The sequence below is a fragment of the Ahaetulla prasina genome, chromosome 12, assembly GCF_028640845.1.
Source record: "Ahaetulla prasina isolate Xishuangbanna chromosome 12, ASM2864084v1, whole genome shotgun sequence".
Taxonomy (NCBI): domain Eukaryota; kingdom Metazoa; phylum Chordata; class Lepidosauria; order Squamata; family Colubridae; genus Ahaetulla; species Ahaetulla prasina.
The window spans coordinates 24684412-24702242 of record NC_080550.1 but is presented as its reverse complement, the minus strand read 5'-3'; the positions used below and the strand labels follow the sequence as shown (position 1 = coordinate 24702242).

The window sequence follows — 17831 nt, the reverse complement described above, 5'->3', positions numbered from 1 at the left end:
ACACAACACAACACAACACAACTGACTCACACACACACACACACACACACACACACACAAATGCCATATGCAGCTTTGTGAGATTTTGTGTGTTTGTATAGTTAGAGTGAAACACTACAGAAACACACCAAATCTAAGAAAGTTGCACAAATATTTTATTATTTTATTTTATTTATTTATTTTTAGATCAGGGGTCTCCAACCTTAGTAACTTTAAGGTTTGTGGGCTTCAATTCCCAGAGTTCCTCAGCCAGCAAAGCAGGCAGATTAAGTTGCTGACTGAGGAGATGGATTAGCTAGCAACTGAATCTGCCTGCCTGCTGCCTTTTGGGCTGGGAAAGCCGTGTTTTACATCAGTAATTAGGTAAGTGCCTTATCGCACCCCAGAACCTCTTAAAAGGAGGTTTTCTATAGCTTTTCTTTGGCTTGTTTTTGGTAGAAAACATGTTTTTTAAGGTTCTGGTGATGAGGAACTCAGCTGGGATCGCCAGAGGAGCCTTTTAAAACCTTTTTTTTACAACCTCTTTGGCCGAGGTTGTAAAAAAGTTTAAAGGGTTCTGACGATCTCAGCTGATCATCAAAGGTTTTTTTTTTACTTTTAAAGGCATGTTTTCGGCTGAAGAAAAACTGCTTTTAAAAGTAAAAAAAACAACCTCTGATGATGGTGTGGCTCAGCAGGGGCATGGGGGGGGCAGGGATTTTTGCTACTGGTTCTCCAAACCACCAGCCACCATCGCTACCGGATCGGATGAGCCGGTCCAAACCGGGAACATTTCACCCCTGATATAGGGTCTCCTGCTTGAGCAGGGGGTTGGACTAGAAGATCTCCAAGGTCCTTTCCAATCTTGTTATTCTATGCTCTATGTTCTAATTACCACAAAAACTTCCTTTTCTGACCTCCCCTCCTTTTGACCTGTTCTATTTTATTTTTATTTAGCTTAGCCAGCTACATACAAGCAGGGTGAATTTCATCCCTCTTAATTATGTTTCTTTTTCTGTAGCATCTTCAGACACCAAGGAGGAATGCTTGGAAGCACAAATCAACAGATTAGCAGAGTTGATTGGAAGGCTGGAAAACAAGGTGAGTATTCCTTCTTTTTTTAAAAAAAAATTTTCTTGCCGAAAACAATGGATAATTTAGGAAGGTGTCTGTCAGCTCGCAAAGCATCCGTGGCCTGCTCTCGAATTGCCATAGGCCAGGGGGGATGGGGAAAATAGCGAAATGGCACAGCAGCCAAAGACAGATGCTGTCGTGTCCCACTCCTCCGCTGACGGCCGGGTCAGGGAAATCCGAATCAAGCGTGCCTCTGCAGCTCTGCCCAAAGTCCTAGCAAAGTCCTCAGAGCAGGCAGGAGACCAGTAAGTGACTTCAGCAAGATAAGTTCGACTTTGCCTGACTCAGAGACTGCCAGAAAGCAGATCCTTTATATAGGCCATGGGGTGTGGCTCCATGACTCAGCACTCATTAAGGCCTGCCCCTCCCTTCCTTCTATTGCCTCCGCCTATCCAGTCTTCTGATGCGAGGGTCACTCCAATCAGCAGCTGTTGGAAATAAACTTTCCTCAGGCTCACATGCTGTGGAGGAGGGGGAGGGGTCTAGCTGCTCCGTTTGCCTGGGCATGGAGCCAGGGCTGGGGCCGGGGGGTGCTCCCTCCTCTGCAGCCTGCTTGGGCATGGAGCCAGGGCTGGGGCCGGGAGATGCCCCCTCCTCAGCCTGTCTGGGCATGGAGCCAGGGCTGGGGCCGGGAGGACATTCTTCAGCGTTCGGAAGCAGATATGCAGACCCCGGCTGCGGTGAGAGCGGGCAAGACACAACAGATGCGCAGTCCATGCTTATCTCTCTCAAGGCTGGATCCCAGGTTACCTACAGCAGCTAAAGAGGAGTGACCTGTACAACCTGTGAAATTGCTCAGTTGGCAAATGTGATTGATGACACACCCTGAGGGGAGGGGCAAACAGTGTCATAATTGGAGCATAAATTATGTAGGGTCAGAGCTGGCTTCACTTGGGAACATGCTGATATAAAGCTCCTAATAAATAACTGGATTTCTTTTGAAGCTTGGCTCGAGACTCATGATTTAGTTAGGGCATCTGTCAGAACCCTGACAGTGTCTTTGAATGGTTTGCTTTGAGGGAGATAATGCTCATTATCAAAAAAAAAATAAGTTTATGTATGATAGAGCAATATTTTTTCAATCTTGGCAACTTTACGATGGTCAACTCCTACAATTCCCCAGTCAGAAAGGCATGTTATTCTCCATTCAAAAAGAATCAATCCAACATTGTTTCTTCAAGACCAAGAAGTCTTGACAGACGGTTTTCTATGCAGCATCTGTGGACACCAGAGCATTCACTGCAAACCCAAGAGACCCTCACCTCTGCTTGCGTTACCACAGGGGTAAGCAAGTTCGGGTGAACCTGTAGTAATAAAAACTACTTATTTGCCCAAACCGATAGTAAAAAGATGCTTTAAAAAGTTAAAAAAAGATTTCGACGATCACAGCTCTGCCGCACGATCATCGGAACCTTTTTTAAAAACTTTTTTAAAGCATTTTTTCACTACCAGTTTGGGCAAATAGGTAGTAAAAAATGCTTTAAAAAGAAAAAAAAGTTGGGCACACCCACCCAGTCACATGACACACACACACGGCCAAGCCACGCCCACCAAACCACACCCACAGAACTGGTAGTAAAAAAATTTACATTTCACCACTGCCTTACCAAATAAAGAAAAAGAAATGGTCAAATTCACAAGTTAGTAAAATCTCGCAAGGTAACCGTGATTAGGAAAGTCTAAGAAGATGACCTATGTAGGAGTACTTCCATGAACATAACTAGAACATAGAACATAGAATGATAGGATTGGAGGTCTTCTAGTCCCACCCCCTGCTTGAGCAGGAGACCCTATATATTCCAGACAAATGGTTGTTCAGTTTTCTTCTTGAAAACCTCTGGTGATGGAGCACCCACAACTTCCAGAGATAAGCCATCCCACTAATTAATTGTTCTCACTGTCAACTAACAGCAGACATGATGAAAACTCCTCAATTGCACAACACATAAGTCACCATAATTTCAACTGGAAAACTGAGAGCTTAGTCTACAAACACAAAAGAATTCTTGGAAGCCCAATATTCAGACAAATCAGCCATTGACAGGCACATAGACACAAAGAACCTCTACTATCATTCAAAAGAGGCAATCAAAAAGCTGCAGGACCACAACACTTCCTTGCCAGCAATCAACAACCAGAGAAGCAGACATTATCATCACCAAGAATAAGATCAACGAATAAGCAGCAAAAAATACCCCAATCAAGGAACTACCAATTTAGACGAATAAACAGTAAACAATAACTACGGGCTTCTGTGGGAAGATAAAAAATAAAACACATTCACATTTTCAGAGGCATATAATAAGGAATTCTCTATACAATGTCTGGGTAAAGATTAAAAAACACCACTATACGAAAATCCCAAATTGGCTATCGATCATGGAGGCAATGACATACCCAAATACAATAGACCTCAGTAAAATGGTAAGATAGTCAGAAATTTTAGACGAGAAAGGAGAATTAAAATCAGTGCAAACGTTGAAAACACAAGAAATAAATATAGAATGGTGGCCCTACTTACAAATTAAAACAAGACTAAAAAAGGATCAAGAACAATTCAGCATGTATGAAAAACAATTGGAGTTGGATAAAATTTTATTAGAAACAGAAGGAAAAATGATCACAAAATTATATAAATTTCTACTAAGATATAAAATGGAGGAGGAAGTTGTTAAAGAAATGATGATTAGTTGGGGAATGAATTTTGGCCACAGCATAGAATTAAAACAGTGGGACAAACTATGGAAAAGGAACTACAAACTCACAACAGCAATTGCTTACAAAGAAAACCTCTAAAAAATGTTTTATAGGTGACATTTGCCAATTGGCTAAGATGTATCCCAATTTATCTATCACCTAATTGTTGGAGATGCAACCATAAATCCGGAACATTTTACCACAATACAAGGAAGTATTGGTGTCAAATTCAAAAATGGTTGGAAGAAATTACAAAACAAAAAATAGATTTGAAACCTGAATTGTTTTTATTAGGAATACTGGACCCGAAAATGAACAAAAACCTTCAATATATTATACTGCACATACTTACCGCAGCAAGAATCTCATTTGCAAAAAAATGGAAACAAAAAAATGTACCCTCAGGTAAAACAGTAATTAGGAAAATTCTATATATATATATTTTTAATTTTTTTTATTTTTTACACACACACAACATACAATACATTTTTTCTGAACAAAATATCGGCCAGGTTACATGTTCATACCAAATTTAGTTCTCCTCCAACATGTTTTCATTGATATATTTTCTCTCATTTTTATTTTTTTTATTTTATTTCTCTTTATAAATCTAATTTTACCCTTACCCTAAATTTTAATCTTTTATTAAATGTTCCTCTTTTTCCCCCTTGTCTACTCCCATTTATATTAAACCCTTATATTCCCATTTAATATTTTTTTTGTATCTTCTACTTATTAAACATCAACATCAATCATATATTTGCAATTTAATAACAATTCTTATACAATTAACCATACTAAGAAAAAAGTTCAGTTTTCCTTCATATCATTTCTAAAATATCAATAAAATCCATAATAGCTTTCAAAGATTTTTCAATTTTAAATTCCATTATCAATATTTAAATCCTTTAATATATTGCCAACTCTTTTTTTTTTGCTTTCAATTTCCTTAGTATTTCAACCAGTATATATTTCAATCCTTTTTTATTTTCCTCCTTTTTCTCTTCGTCCTCCTTTTTCTTTTCTTTTTTCCTCTTAAAATTCTCTACTCTCTTTTCTTGTCCTATATTTCCATCAACTCTCCTTCTCCCCTTTCCCCCATTTTTATCTTTTCTCTGTTAATCCCAAAGTGATTCTTTAACTTTGTATTTTTTTTCTTCCCTTCTTTCTCTCCTTGTCTCTTTCTTCCCTCCTTATTTTTCTTTGCCCTCCTTGTTTGCAATATTTTTCCGTTTACTCTCCTCATTCCCCTTTTAAAAATTTCCCTTAAACCACTGTTAATCCCAGTGTAATCTTCAAATTTTTTGTGCTTTTCCCTTTTCTATTTCCCCCCTCCTTATTAATCCCTTCATCTCTCCCCATAAAATCATTTAATGTTTCACGATCGATATTTTCTCCTTTGTCTTCCAAAGCCCTCTCTTGCTTCATGGTTTCTTTCTTTTCTGTCGATTCCAGTGCAGCTCCTGATTCTTCTGGTTTCAATTGTCCAAATGGTCTTGTAATTATTTCTTTTATTTCTTGCTTTAAAGTCATATGCATCCTTTTCATCATTTCGATTATTTCCTGCGCCATTCTGTATTTTCAGGATTGTATTTAGTCTTTTAGTATCAAAGTCAAACAGCTGGCAGGCATAAAATCCTCAAAGTTCACACCAGTCTTATCTCTTCAACAAGAAAATTTTCCACAACAGATGTTAGTCAGTGTAATTTTCCCTTTTCCAAAGCGCTGCTCCGACATTCCATGTATAGGTTAATCTCTCATCTATTTGCTCAAGACTGAGTGTAATTTTTTTCTTTTTCCATGGTAGGACCGTGCCTCCTACTTCCTGTGGTCTCCAGTCTTTTCACTCAGTCTATTAATCAAGACTTGAGTTTCAGTTTTCTGGCAAATAGTTGCCAGATTAACCTATATTTTTCTTGTTTTTAAAACTTTTTCTTTGGTTTTTTGCAGTTACTTTAAAAAATTTTCTGGAATTTTTACATGGAGCCTGGAGCTGTGCATTTAAACTACGTAGGAGAATTTGATCTCCTCTGCTGATGGTGGTGGGTTAGACGTACTCTGGGAAATCCAGATCGTCTTCCCCCACCCTGATCGTTTATTTTTTGAGGAAGCAGCAGTCTGGTGTGTGTCCCGTTTGGGTGCCTCTGGTATGTGTGTGGGGTGACTCGAAGTTAACAGAGCCCTTACCGCAATCACAGCTCCAGCTTGTGTTGAGTGGCTACAGAGTCACTGACCAGGACCCCAGTGCAAACTCCGTCGACCAGGAAGTGCTTCGCAGTGGGTGAGAGGCTTTGTTTTTGCCTCCGCACCTATTTGGAGACTGACTGCAGCAGCAGCTCTTCAAAGACACAGTTTTATAGCTGCCGCCATTTGTTGGAAGTGTGAAGGGGTTTTCATGCTGAAGAACAGTTGTTTCTAATTGTGCAGGCGCAGGGGACTTCTTCACCTATTTTGGGTGTTGTTGGAGAGAGGCAGGAAAGCTGATTTCTTCAATTACAAGCCTGGCTTAGCTCCTGGAAGTGCAAAGCAGCGTTTTAGAGTCCTTTGGCTCTGTGCTGAATTGCCTGGTCGTTCTTCTGCCTGGGATCTTTCTGCAGATAAGGATCTTGCAGTCTGCATCCGGTGCTGAGAGCAGCTTCTGGAAGGACAGGTTTGCCTGGGAGCAACGTGTTCTTTATTTGCTGTGTTTCTGAAGCCCAGTCATCCTTTGAACTGGTAATTTCTGTGTGGTAATTGGGAATTTCCCTTACCTTAATTTTTCTGCATGCAGTCAGATTCTTGAAAGGAATTAATTTCTGGACTTATTGGAAACAATCTATTGTTTCTAATTGGAATAGATTGGAAACAATCTATTGTTTGTATTCTAAGTTTCCAATAAGAACTTAGAACCTACTGTTAGCCCTCCAAGGCTCCATAGAGTCACAAGGGCGGGTTCCAGTGGTGGGATTCAAATAATTTAACAACCGGTTCTCTGTCCTAATAACTAGTTGGGTAGGCATGACTTGGTCATGTAACTATGTGGGCATGGTCCAACTCAACGTCACTCAGGTTGAAGGGCGCTTCGCCTTACCTGTTACAATGTAATAAGAGAGGCAGTTTCTGTAAGCAGGGCAATAAAGATTAGGCTAGAAACACCACCAGAATGTTTCCCTCCTGCCTTCCTTACAGGATTAGCCCTGTAAAGTGGAGAAAAACAAAATAAGATTTCTTCCAACAACCGGTTCTCCGAACTGCTTAGAAAGTTAACAACCGGTTCTCCGGAATAGGTGCGAACTGGCTGAATCCCACCACTGGCTGGTTCTAAACATACTTCTAAATCTACCAGAAGTAAGTCAGACAAAGCTAGACCTTCATCAGGAGGATCTGCAAACAGGGGCAAACAAAGATGCGGTCAGGCGCCACAAGGCCTTAGAGAAACAGTTTGATAAGGCACAGCGCATTGCCTTGGTTGCAGAACATCTGCATGCTTCCACATCTGCTGCCATATCAGCTGCTCCAGCGGTGTTACTTCCATTGCAATCTGTTGCTGCTGCTGCAAGCCAAAGTTGGTCTACATCTGAGCCTGGAATGTCTTCTCAGCCATTGCCTGAGGTTGTGCAAGTTGATCCTGTGGCAGACCAGAGCATACCACAGGTGGGGAATAGTGGTCAGTTGACACCTGGCCATCAGGTTCCTGAGGCAACATGTACTCAGATTGCAGCAGGGTTGCGTGTAGAAGAACAGTCTTCGGCTGTTCAACCTTTGGATATCCAGGCTTTGATTTCTGATACCCTGTCCAAATTGCTGGCAGCGGGTATTCAGCACACTATCAGTCAAAGTGGACACATCTCTGGAGTATCCAATGTCAAAGTGGACTGGCTGAGCAGAGAGCGCCTAGACCCAAGCGAGTGGCGGTTGCATCCTCTGTTGTTCCAGGAGTTGTCTCAAAGGTTCGGCGTTCCCATTCTCAACTTCTTCACCAGTCCGGAGAACGCACAGCTACCGAGGTACTTCTCCAGGTTTCAGGTTCCAGGAGCGGAGAATTACAATCCTCTTCAGTGCCACTGGCCACGGGGACTGCTCTCCATGTTCCTGCCCATTCCATTCATTCCAAGAGTGCTTCGCAAGCTGTTGACAGAACGAGTGGAACTTCTTCTGGTCGCTCCTCATTGGCCTCGCTGCTCTTGGTTCGCAGACCTAGTCAGTGTCTCTGTGTTCCATTCATGGAGGATTCCACAAAACAGGATTTTGCTCAGCCAAGGGACCGTCCTCCATCTGGAGCCCTAATGGCTTCATTTAACCGTTTGGCACTTGAAAGGGTTCTTCTGAGCAAGGCTTTCCGACAAGGTGATACGCACGATGCAGGCATCCAGGCAGGGCTCTACAAACAGGATTTATGATGCTTCCTGGCAAGCCTTTTGTCAGTGGTGTGTGAAGGAACGTGTAGATCCTACATCGGCTTCAGTTACGGAGGTTTTGGAGTTTCTGCAAGTGGGACTGGACAACGGTTTGGCACCGGCCACCTTACATCAACAGGTGGCTGCCTTATCGACAATACTTACCTGTGATTCCTATCAATCCCTTTCTCAACATCCGAGGGTTCATTGTTTTCTCCAAGGAGCTGCCAATCTCAGCCCTTCTGTGGTGCATCGTTACCCTATGTGGGATTTGTCTCTGGTGCTTCAAGCCCTCACATCATCTCTATTTGAGCCGTTGGGTTCTATCAGTCTCTGTTTTCTGACTCTCAAGGTCGCCTTTCTTCTAGCAACCACATCAGTTAGAAGAATCTCGGAACTGGCGGCCTTATTGATCCGGAAAGACCTCTGTATTTTCCATACTAACAGAGTGGTTTTACGAATGGACTTGGCCTTTCTGCCTAAGGTGAATTCATGGTTTCACCGGGCACAGGAGCTTATTCTTCCTGATTTCTGTCCAGATCCAAAACATCCGATGGAAGTCAGACGGCACACGTTAGATGTTCGCAGGGTTCTCCGTAGGTATATCAGGAGAACAGCTTCCTTTCGTCGGACTGAAGCCTTGTTTGTATCCTTTCATCCTTCATCTATGGGTTGAAAGGTTTCTTCTGCTACAGTGGGCAGGTGGCTGATAGCCTGTATCGCGAAAGCATATGAGCTCAAGGCCAAACCAAACCCTTACCTGGATGTACTTTGGCCCATTTTACTCGCAGCGCGGCTACCACGGTTGCTTGGGCCACTCAAGCTTCTATTTCAGACATTTGTAGAGCGGCCACATGGTCATCCTTGTCATCTTTTTTCAGACATTACAAATTGGACACTTTTGCCTCTGCAGAACCATCGTTTGGGAGGAGAGTTTTGCAAAGTGTCATTCCCACACAGGACCAGGGGATCAGTCAGACCCCAGCCCAGAGTCCGTAAGCTTGGGTATGTCCCATATATGGAATGTCGGAGCAGCGCTTTGGAAAATGGACATTGGCTTACCTGTTAATAAATGATGTATACTATTAGAAGAGAATAATAATTATTGAATACTGAACAAAAACTTTAAGAACATAAGAGGTGGAAGGTTGTATTAATTGATGGTAAGATACAAATGGAATAAGATGAAGACAATGCTAATAACTAAAATATATGAGGGGAAGTTTGAGAAATATACTCAAATGAGAAAATTGGGGTTGTCTGGACACCAGAAATATTGAAATGAAAATAAATATAGCAATGGAGAGAAATAAGAAGGAGAAAGATGGAAAGGAGGGAGAGAGAAAGAAGGGAAGAGGAGAGGAGGAAAGATGGGGAAATAAGAGTAGGAGAGAAAGTTAGACAGGGAGGAAATGGGGAGGAGGGGGAGAAAGGAAGGGGAAGTAGAGAAGGAGTAGGAGAGGAGAGAAGAAAGTAGGTAGGATAAAAGAAGGGAGGAAGAAGAGTGAGAAGGAGAAGAAAGGATTCCTGTAAAAAGGAACAGATGAAATGTAAGAAAGGCAACCCTGAATATATTTGAATATATTAGGATAAAAATTGAAACAGTTAAAAAAGGAATGAAAGAGAATGAATATTAATAAAAATGGAGAAATTAGAACTTGAGGGCGAAAGAAGATGTGACTTAGGAAAATGAGCAAGCAAATATTAGGATATGTATAAAAATTATGAAAAAAATATTCTGGCAAAAATTGTAACTAAATAAAATATATTTGAATATGTTAAATTTTATAAGATATGACATGGCCAATATTCTGTTCATAAACTATGTATGTGTATGTGGGGGGGGAGTTAAAAAATCAATAAAAACTTGTTTTAAAAAAAAGATCAAGTGAGGCACTAATACCACTCTATAAAGCCCTAGTAAGACCACACCTAGCATATTGCATCCAGTTTCGGTCACCACACTATAAAAAAGATGTTGAGACTTTAGAAAAAGTGCAGAGAAGAGCAACCAAGATGATTAGAGGACTGGAGGCTAAAACATATGAAGAATTGTTACAGGAACTGGGCATGGCTAGTAGAAGAGAAGGACCAGGGGAGACAGGATAGCAGTCTTCCAATATTTGAGGGGCTGCCACAGAGAGGAGGGGGTCAACCTATTTTCCAAAGCACCCGAAGGCCAGACTAGGAATAATGGATGGAAACTGATCAAGGAGAGATTCAACCTGGAAATAAGGAGAAATTTTCTGGCAGTGAGAACAATCAACCAATGGAACAGAAGTTGCCTTCGGAGGTTGTGGGAGCTTCATCACTGGAGACTTTCAAGAAAAGATTGGACTGCCATTTGTCAGAAATGGTGTAGGTCTCTTGCTTAAGCGGGGAGTTGGACTAGATGATCTATAAGGTCCCTTCCAACTCTGTTAATCTGTTAAGTATGATGATGTTACCTAGTTTGGTAATGAAATGTCTGCAAGAAAACCACCAAGCTCAGAGAGCAGCCAGGACCCCACAGTTCAGTCCTGAGCTACAGTATTCCCTTCTATTGGTACTGATGACGTTACCTAGTTTGATAATGAAACGTCCTCAAGAAAACAACCGAGCTCAAAAGAGCATCAAGAACTCCACAGTTCCAGCATTTACATAATATGGCTTCCTTGGAGGGGACACTTTAGGCCATTGGGTGAAATGGAAGAATGGGGTACCTGAGTTTTATGTGCCCCTTGCGGGGGCTTGGCCAACCCTTATCTGTTACTCTCCTTCCAAATGATTTAGCTGAGCTCTCAGCCATAACTTTCTGTCAAGCTTCCATTTGTTTCCTTTCTGAAAAGTTTAGGGTTAATGTAGGAGAAAATTATTCCAGCCCACCATGTTTAATGAAAGTGCATTCCACTGTTTAGCTCAGGGTTGAAAGAACAGTGGGAGAAAAAAGTCCTTCTGCTGTTCTTGAATCATCCAGCATTTACTTCAGATGGATGAGCCAAGTTCGAATAGCGAAAGAGACAAAGTAAAATTTCGGCTACATTATTCAACGCCACGGATGTTCATTATTTTCAACTCTTATCGCATCCCTCCCTGCCTGCCATCTTCCCAAGCTAAAAAAACCAGCTTATAATGGATCCAAACAATGAGACTGTTCCAGAATAAATGCAGCTGAAGAATTCTGTTTGAAAATGGTACATAGGAAGCAGCAGTGATTTTTTTCAAAGTTATCAGATTTAAATTGGGCTTTTTCAGAAGTGGTTTGCCTCTTTTAGAAACCAGGGAGTTTCCATGTTATAGATATATTCTCATGGAGCAGAACATCTTGACTTACAACTATTCTGCCTTGAGGCCGTACAGGTCTGGATGGGGAGGAACAGGCTTCGACTCAACCCATCCAAGACGGAGTGGCTGTAGGATACCAGCGTCCCGGCACAGTCAGCTGGTCCCATCGCTGACTGTGGGGGGCGAGTCGTTGGCACCCAGGGAGTTGGTTCGCAACTTAGGCGTTCTCCTGGATGTACGGCCGTCGCTAGAAGAGGACTTGACGGCCATCGCCAGGGGAGCTTTTTATCAGGTACGCCTGATTCGCCAGTTGCGTCCCTTCCTGGACCGGGATTCTTTATGCACGGTCACTCATGCCCTCGTTACCTCCCGCCTGGATTACTGCAATGCTCTCTACATGGGGCTCCCCTTGAAGAGCACCAGGAGGCTCCAACTGGTACAGATGCGGCTGCGCGGGGGTTAGAGGGAGCATCTCGTAGCTCCCATATAACACCTCTCCTATGCAGCCTGCACTGGTTGCCGGTGGTCTTCCGGGTGCAATTCAAGGTGTTGGTTATCACCTTTAAAGCGCCCCATGGCTTGGGAACGGGTTACTTACGGGACCGCCTACTGCCACAAACAACCTCCCATCGACCTGTGCGCTCTCACAGGGAGGGCCTCCTCAAGGTGCCGTCAGCTAAGCAATGCCGGCTGGCAACTCCCAGGGGAAGAGCATTCTCTGTGGGGGCACCTGCCCTGTGGAATGAACTACCTTTGGGGCTACGTCTACTCCCTGATCTCTGGACCTTTAAGTGCGAGCTCAAGACTTTTTTGTTTCATCAAGCAGGGCTGGCCTAACGGTAATTTTAACGGGGGTTTTATTGGGGCTTGTTTTTTACAATTTTATTTCACTATTTTTAAATTTCGGCCAATTGAATTAGATTTTTAAAGATTTATTCTGTTTTTTAACTTTTGTGTAATTATTTTATTCTGGCTGTAAACCGCCCTGAGTCTTCGGAGAAGGGCAGTATAGAAATATAAAAAATAAATAAATAAATAAATAAATATTCATTTAGTGACATTTGGTTTACAATGGCACTGAAAAAAAAAGTGACTTATGGAACGTTCTCGCTTTTACGACCATTACAGCATCCCATGATCATGTGATCTAAATTTGGGCACTTGGCACCTGACATATATTTATAATGATTGCAGGGGAACTCTGCTGGCTAGGGGATTCTGGGAGCTGAAGTCCACAAGTCTTAAAGCTGCCAATGTTGGACATCCCTGATGTAGCCTAAGTGTTCCGATATCTCAAGGGTTGCCACAAAGAAGAAGGGCTCAAGCTATTCTCCAAAGCATCTGAAGGCAAGACAAGAAGCAATGGATGGAAACTAATCAAGGAGAGAAACAACTTGGAATTAAGGAGGAATTTGCTGACAGTTCAAACAATTCATAAGTGGAACAACTTGCCTCCAGAAATTGGGGGGGCTCCAACACTGGAGGTTTTTAATAGAATAGAATAGAATAGAATAGAATAGAATAGAATAGAATAGAATAGAATAGAATAGAATAGAATAGAATAGAATAGAATAGAATTTATTGGCCAAGTGTGATTGGATACACAAGGAATTTGTCTTGGTGCATATGCTCTCAGTGTACATAAAAGAAAAGATACGTTCATCAAGGTACAACATTTACAACACAATTGATGGTCAATATATCAATATAAATCATAAGGATTGCCAGCAACAAAGTTACAGTCATACAGTCATAAGTGGAAAGAGATTGGTGATGGGAACGATGAGAAGATTAATAGTAGTTCAGATTCAGTAAATAGTCTGACAGTGTTGATGGAATTATTTGTTTAGCAGAGTGATGGCCTTTGGGAAAAAACTGTTCTTGTGTCTAGTTGTTCTGGTGTGCAGTGCTCTATAGCATCGTTTTGAGGGTAGGAGTTGAAACAGTTTATGTCCAGGATGTGAGTGATCTGCAAATATTTTCACGGCCCTCTTCTTGATTCGTGCAGTATACAGGTCCTCAATGGAAGGCTTTTAAGAAGACATTAGGCAGCCATTTGTCCAGAATCGGATAAGGTCTCCTGCTTGAGCGGTGGGTTGGACTAGAAGATCTCCAAGGTCCCTTCCAAGTCTGTTATTCTGTTGCTCTGTGTCCTGGGGCTATCTTGCCAAGAGTCCCTTTTCCACCTCTTTCTCCCCGATAAGGGAATTTTGCCTTTAAACGTTGCCAAAGGGATTTTATTAAATTTACCTGTGCAAAGACGTCTTCACCCCATGAAGTTTTTGCAGCTGTAATTATAATGAGAATTTTCATGGCTCGGGGCTAGTTTGGAGAGTTATTGAAAAAAGCACTTTGTAAATCCCCTCTGCTTTTAGCACTGCGCAGAGAAACACATCTGCGTAGTGTGCCTTTGTTGTGCTAATGTAGAAAAGAAGCAGAGTTCTGCCGGCTGGGGAATTCTGGGAGTTGACATCACACATCTTAAAGTTGCCAAGGTTGAAAAACAAGCTCCATAGGGATTCTCACCAGTCCAAGCCGAGATTTCAATGCTGTTTTAAATCCATAGGTGGCGGCAGTCACAGAATCCATCAAAATGGCATATGCACAGGGATGGGCTTCAGATCCTTTAGCAATGGGTTCGCTGCTCCGTTGATGGGTAGGCATGGGCATGTTGGGTGTGGTCTAGTCAGCCTCCTGCACCACTGTGTGTGGGGGGGCATTTTTCACCCTCCCCAAGCTCCGGAGGCTTTCCTCAAGCCTCCAGGAGGGCAAAAACCGCTTCCCAAGGGGCCCCGAGGCCCTCCGGAGGCCAGGAACAGTTGCGTTTCTGGACTTCCAGAACTTCCGGTAGGCCCGTTTTTTGTCCTCCCAGACCCTCCCTGTGGCCCCTGTACTTACCTGGAATGATGAACGGGCTGCGTGGAGACTCCTGGGAGGGGCGGGGTGGGACAAGTTGGGCATGGCCAGCCAGGGGTGGTATTTGGGGGTTCGCCAAACCCAAGCGATCCTTGGCTAGAGGATCACCTGAACTCTGCCGGACCCCCAGGAGGCCACCCCTAAAGTCTTACAACACAAGCTCTGTCCCTTTTGTACATGTGTGTAATTTCCACAATGCGTGCACAAAAGGCGTCTGATGCATCTTTTTTATTATTTCCCACACCCCACCCCAAGCCCCCAAGCTAGAAAGCAAGAGGCGGTGAGTTCAAGCCATCCAGGTGGCTTTCATGGCTTTGGGCCGGTCATTCTCTCTCAGCCCAACCCACCTCACACGGTGGTTGTTGTGGGAAAAGTAGATGATGTTGGATATTTGTTCGCTGCCTTGAGTTACTTGTAAAAATAATAAAGGTGTGATATAAATAATCAAATTTTTTTTTTGTTTACATTTATACCCCGCCCTTCTCCGAAGACTCAGGGCGGCTTACAACGTATAAGGCAATAGTCTCATTCTATTTGTATAAATAATGTCCCCTTACGACTGGTTGCTTAGCAACTGTTTGAAATTATGATCGAAAAGGAGGACTTACAATCCAGATTCAAAGTTACAGCAGTCTCTCTCCCTCTCTCTCTCTCTCACACACACACACACACACTTCAGATGTTTGGCAAAATGGCCGCATTTACAACTGTCTGATGGCTTTGCCAAACATAGACACTTAGACACGTTTTGGCAAAACTGCACCTCTAGCAAACCATTTGTTCACCTAATGACTGCAGTGTTTGCTTTGTGACCACCACACTTTTTTTTTTTATTATTTGCATTTATATCCCGCCCTTCTCCGAAGACTCAGGGCGGCTTACACTATGTCAAGCAATAGTCTTCATCCTATTTGTATATTTATATACAAAGTCAACTTATTGCCCCCAACAATCTGGGTCCTCATTTTACCTACCTTATAAAGGATGGAAGGCTGAGTCAACCTTGGGCCTGGTGGGACTTGAACCTGCAGTAATTGCAAGCAGCTGTGTTAATAACAGGCTGTCTTAGCAGTCTGAGCCACCAGAGGCCTTAACAGCTTAACAGCCACAAAAAAGGTTGTAAAATCAGGTTGGTCATGTAACCAGCCCCTTTTAAAACATCACTACTTACGACCAGAATGAGCAGGCTCGTAACTCAAGGCCATAACTCAAGGACTACATGTAGGGTTCTCAAAGAGGTGAGAACTTGTAAGCCCATCAATACTACTTTTAGGTCCTGGGTGCTCTCTGAGCTTGATTGTTTTCTTGCAGATGTTTCATTACCCTAACTAAGTAACATCATCAGTGCTAGGAAGGTGTCCTGTTTGCTCTTTAAACTGAGAGCAAACCCCAGTCCTTACTAGCACTGATGTTACCTACCTAGGTAATGAAATGTCTGCAAGAAAACAACCAAGCTCAGAGGAAACCCAGAACCCCTCATTTCAATCCTGAGCTACAAATATTGTTTATTGGCTACTTTTAGATTGCAGAAATAGAATTTTGCAAGTCTAAATCTCCTTTTATCCTTGTGAGAACTGAGGAGGGTCTTGTCTGAGATGTTTTCTCAAGTTAAACTTTGGCCCCTGTTTCAGATTTCTTTTCTCTGACTGTTGTCTTGGTTGACGTCTTCCTTCTTTTCCTCAGGATCATTCCTTCTGTCCATTACAGAACTTCTCCCAACTCATAATTCTAGTGTTATAGGTTAGTGGTCTTCCAATACTTGAGGGGCTACTACAAAGAGGTGAGAGAGCCAACCTATTCTCCAAAGCACCCGAGGGTAGGATAAGAAGCAATGGGTAGAAGATCAGCAAAGAGAGAACCAACCTAGAACAGAGAAGGAATTTCCTAACAGTGAGAACAACTTATCAGCTTGCCACCAGAAATTGTGGGTGCTCCCTCATTGGAGGTTTCCAAGAAGAGACTGGACAGCCATTTGTCCCAAATGGTTTACAGTCTCCTGCTCAAACAGGGGGTTGGACTAGAAGACCTCCAAGGTCCCTTCCAACCCTATTATTCCGGGTTCATAAGTTTGGAATTGCAGCCACTTGAGTTGTCTTAGAGGGAAATGGGAATGTTGTGGTCCGTCAGCAGCCTGCGGAAATGGCAATGGAGTCAGACAACGATGAGGCTGAGGTGGGGCCAGGGCCTTTGGGGAGTGAGGTGCAGATCCAGAGCCTCCAGAGACTGATAGTAGTGAGGCAGAGGAACAGGAGGAGCCTATTCCTAATGCACGCATGAGAAGAGCTGTCAGAAGGCAAGAACAGCTCAAGCAAAGAGGACAACTCGGGACATCTCTTGGCCCCTCCCATAAGGCTTAAAACAGATCAGCAATGGTGTTTGGGCTTTGCCGGAAAACAATGTTGGTAACTTTGTCTTCTTGTATTTATGACTTCTGAACGTTTGCCAAGAAAGGCCTTTGGCAGTTTGCCTAATTGGACCAAGGTTTGCAATAGGACTGAGGAATTTGTGTTGGGAGGAATTTGCATTAATTTAGTTAAACTATGCTGGGAATGAAGTAATTCTTAGCTGTTCAAATAAAGTTTGTTTGTTTTTTCACTGACCGAGTTTCCTACTACCTTCTTGGGCCTGGGTCACAACAGGGAATAAAAGAAAAAGGGGAGAACCATTTTCTGTCAAGCGCAGGAAAATCAGGAAGTCCAGGCAGCTTAAAATGGATATAAAGGTTTGTTGCAAGCTTAAGTTCTCTACAAGAATCTAAACTACTAACGGTCAAAGCAAATTGGCCGTAGATAAGAGTCCAAGGAATTCAAGGAGGGCTGGACTTAGATCTCTGGTGAGCATGAAGGGACTTGATGCTGATGACATATTTGACCCCTACCTCAGGCTCAGCCTGATCATCTCCTACATTTTTTATCTTCTCCCTCTTCATGTGTTGAGTATGTGCATGTCGAGAACCTTTAATCTGAGTAGCCTCTTTGGGAAAAGTCATATGATAAAATCTTACATTTCTTCCTTTTATGTTGTCATAACAACTCGAGGAAGAGGATAACCACCATAAAACAATGATTATCCTTACTTTATTTTTGGAAAGTAGTTGTCAAGGTAACAGAGAATGGCTTTTTTTTTTTTAAAAAAGTACAAAAATCAGTTAACATTTGTGGGCTTTCGACTTCACATTTCTAAGAATTGTTTTTGAAATAACTGCAAATCCTGCTTTTGGAAAGCTCTGCCCCCTGTTGGAGGAAAATGGCCATTCCTGGCAGAAGTGGAAAAGAGTAGAAATCAGATGGGTAGAATTAGATGATTAGAAGGCAGTTTATAGTCTTGTGGATCCATGAAAGGTGACCACTTGAAGCATTTTGTTAATGAAGGCTATCTGTGGGAAGAGTCAAAAAAATTCAAGGGAACTGGCCTGCAGGGCCGCCCTGGAAACAGTGAATGACCCGCCCACGGTGTCTCGGCCAG

General features: G+C 42.7%; 1 protein-coding gene across 2 annotated transcripts in view; it reads left to right on the top strand.

The window, feature by feature from the left end:
• The window catches only part of NECAB2 (N-terminal EF-hand calcium binding protein 2), a 274142-nt gene that overhangs the window by 225837 nt on the left and 30474 nt on the right, over nucleotides 1-17831 (top strand). For both annotated transcript variants that reach the window (XM_058154969.1, XM_058154970.1), the window contains exon 8: nucleotides 1001-1080. In XM_058154969.1, the coding sequence (XP_058010952.1) occupies nucleotides 1001-1080 (80 nt within the window). The remainder of the gene's footprint in view (nucleotides 1-1000; nucleotides 1081-17831) is intronic.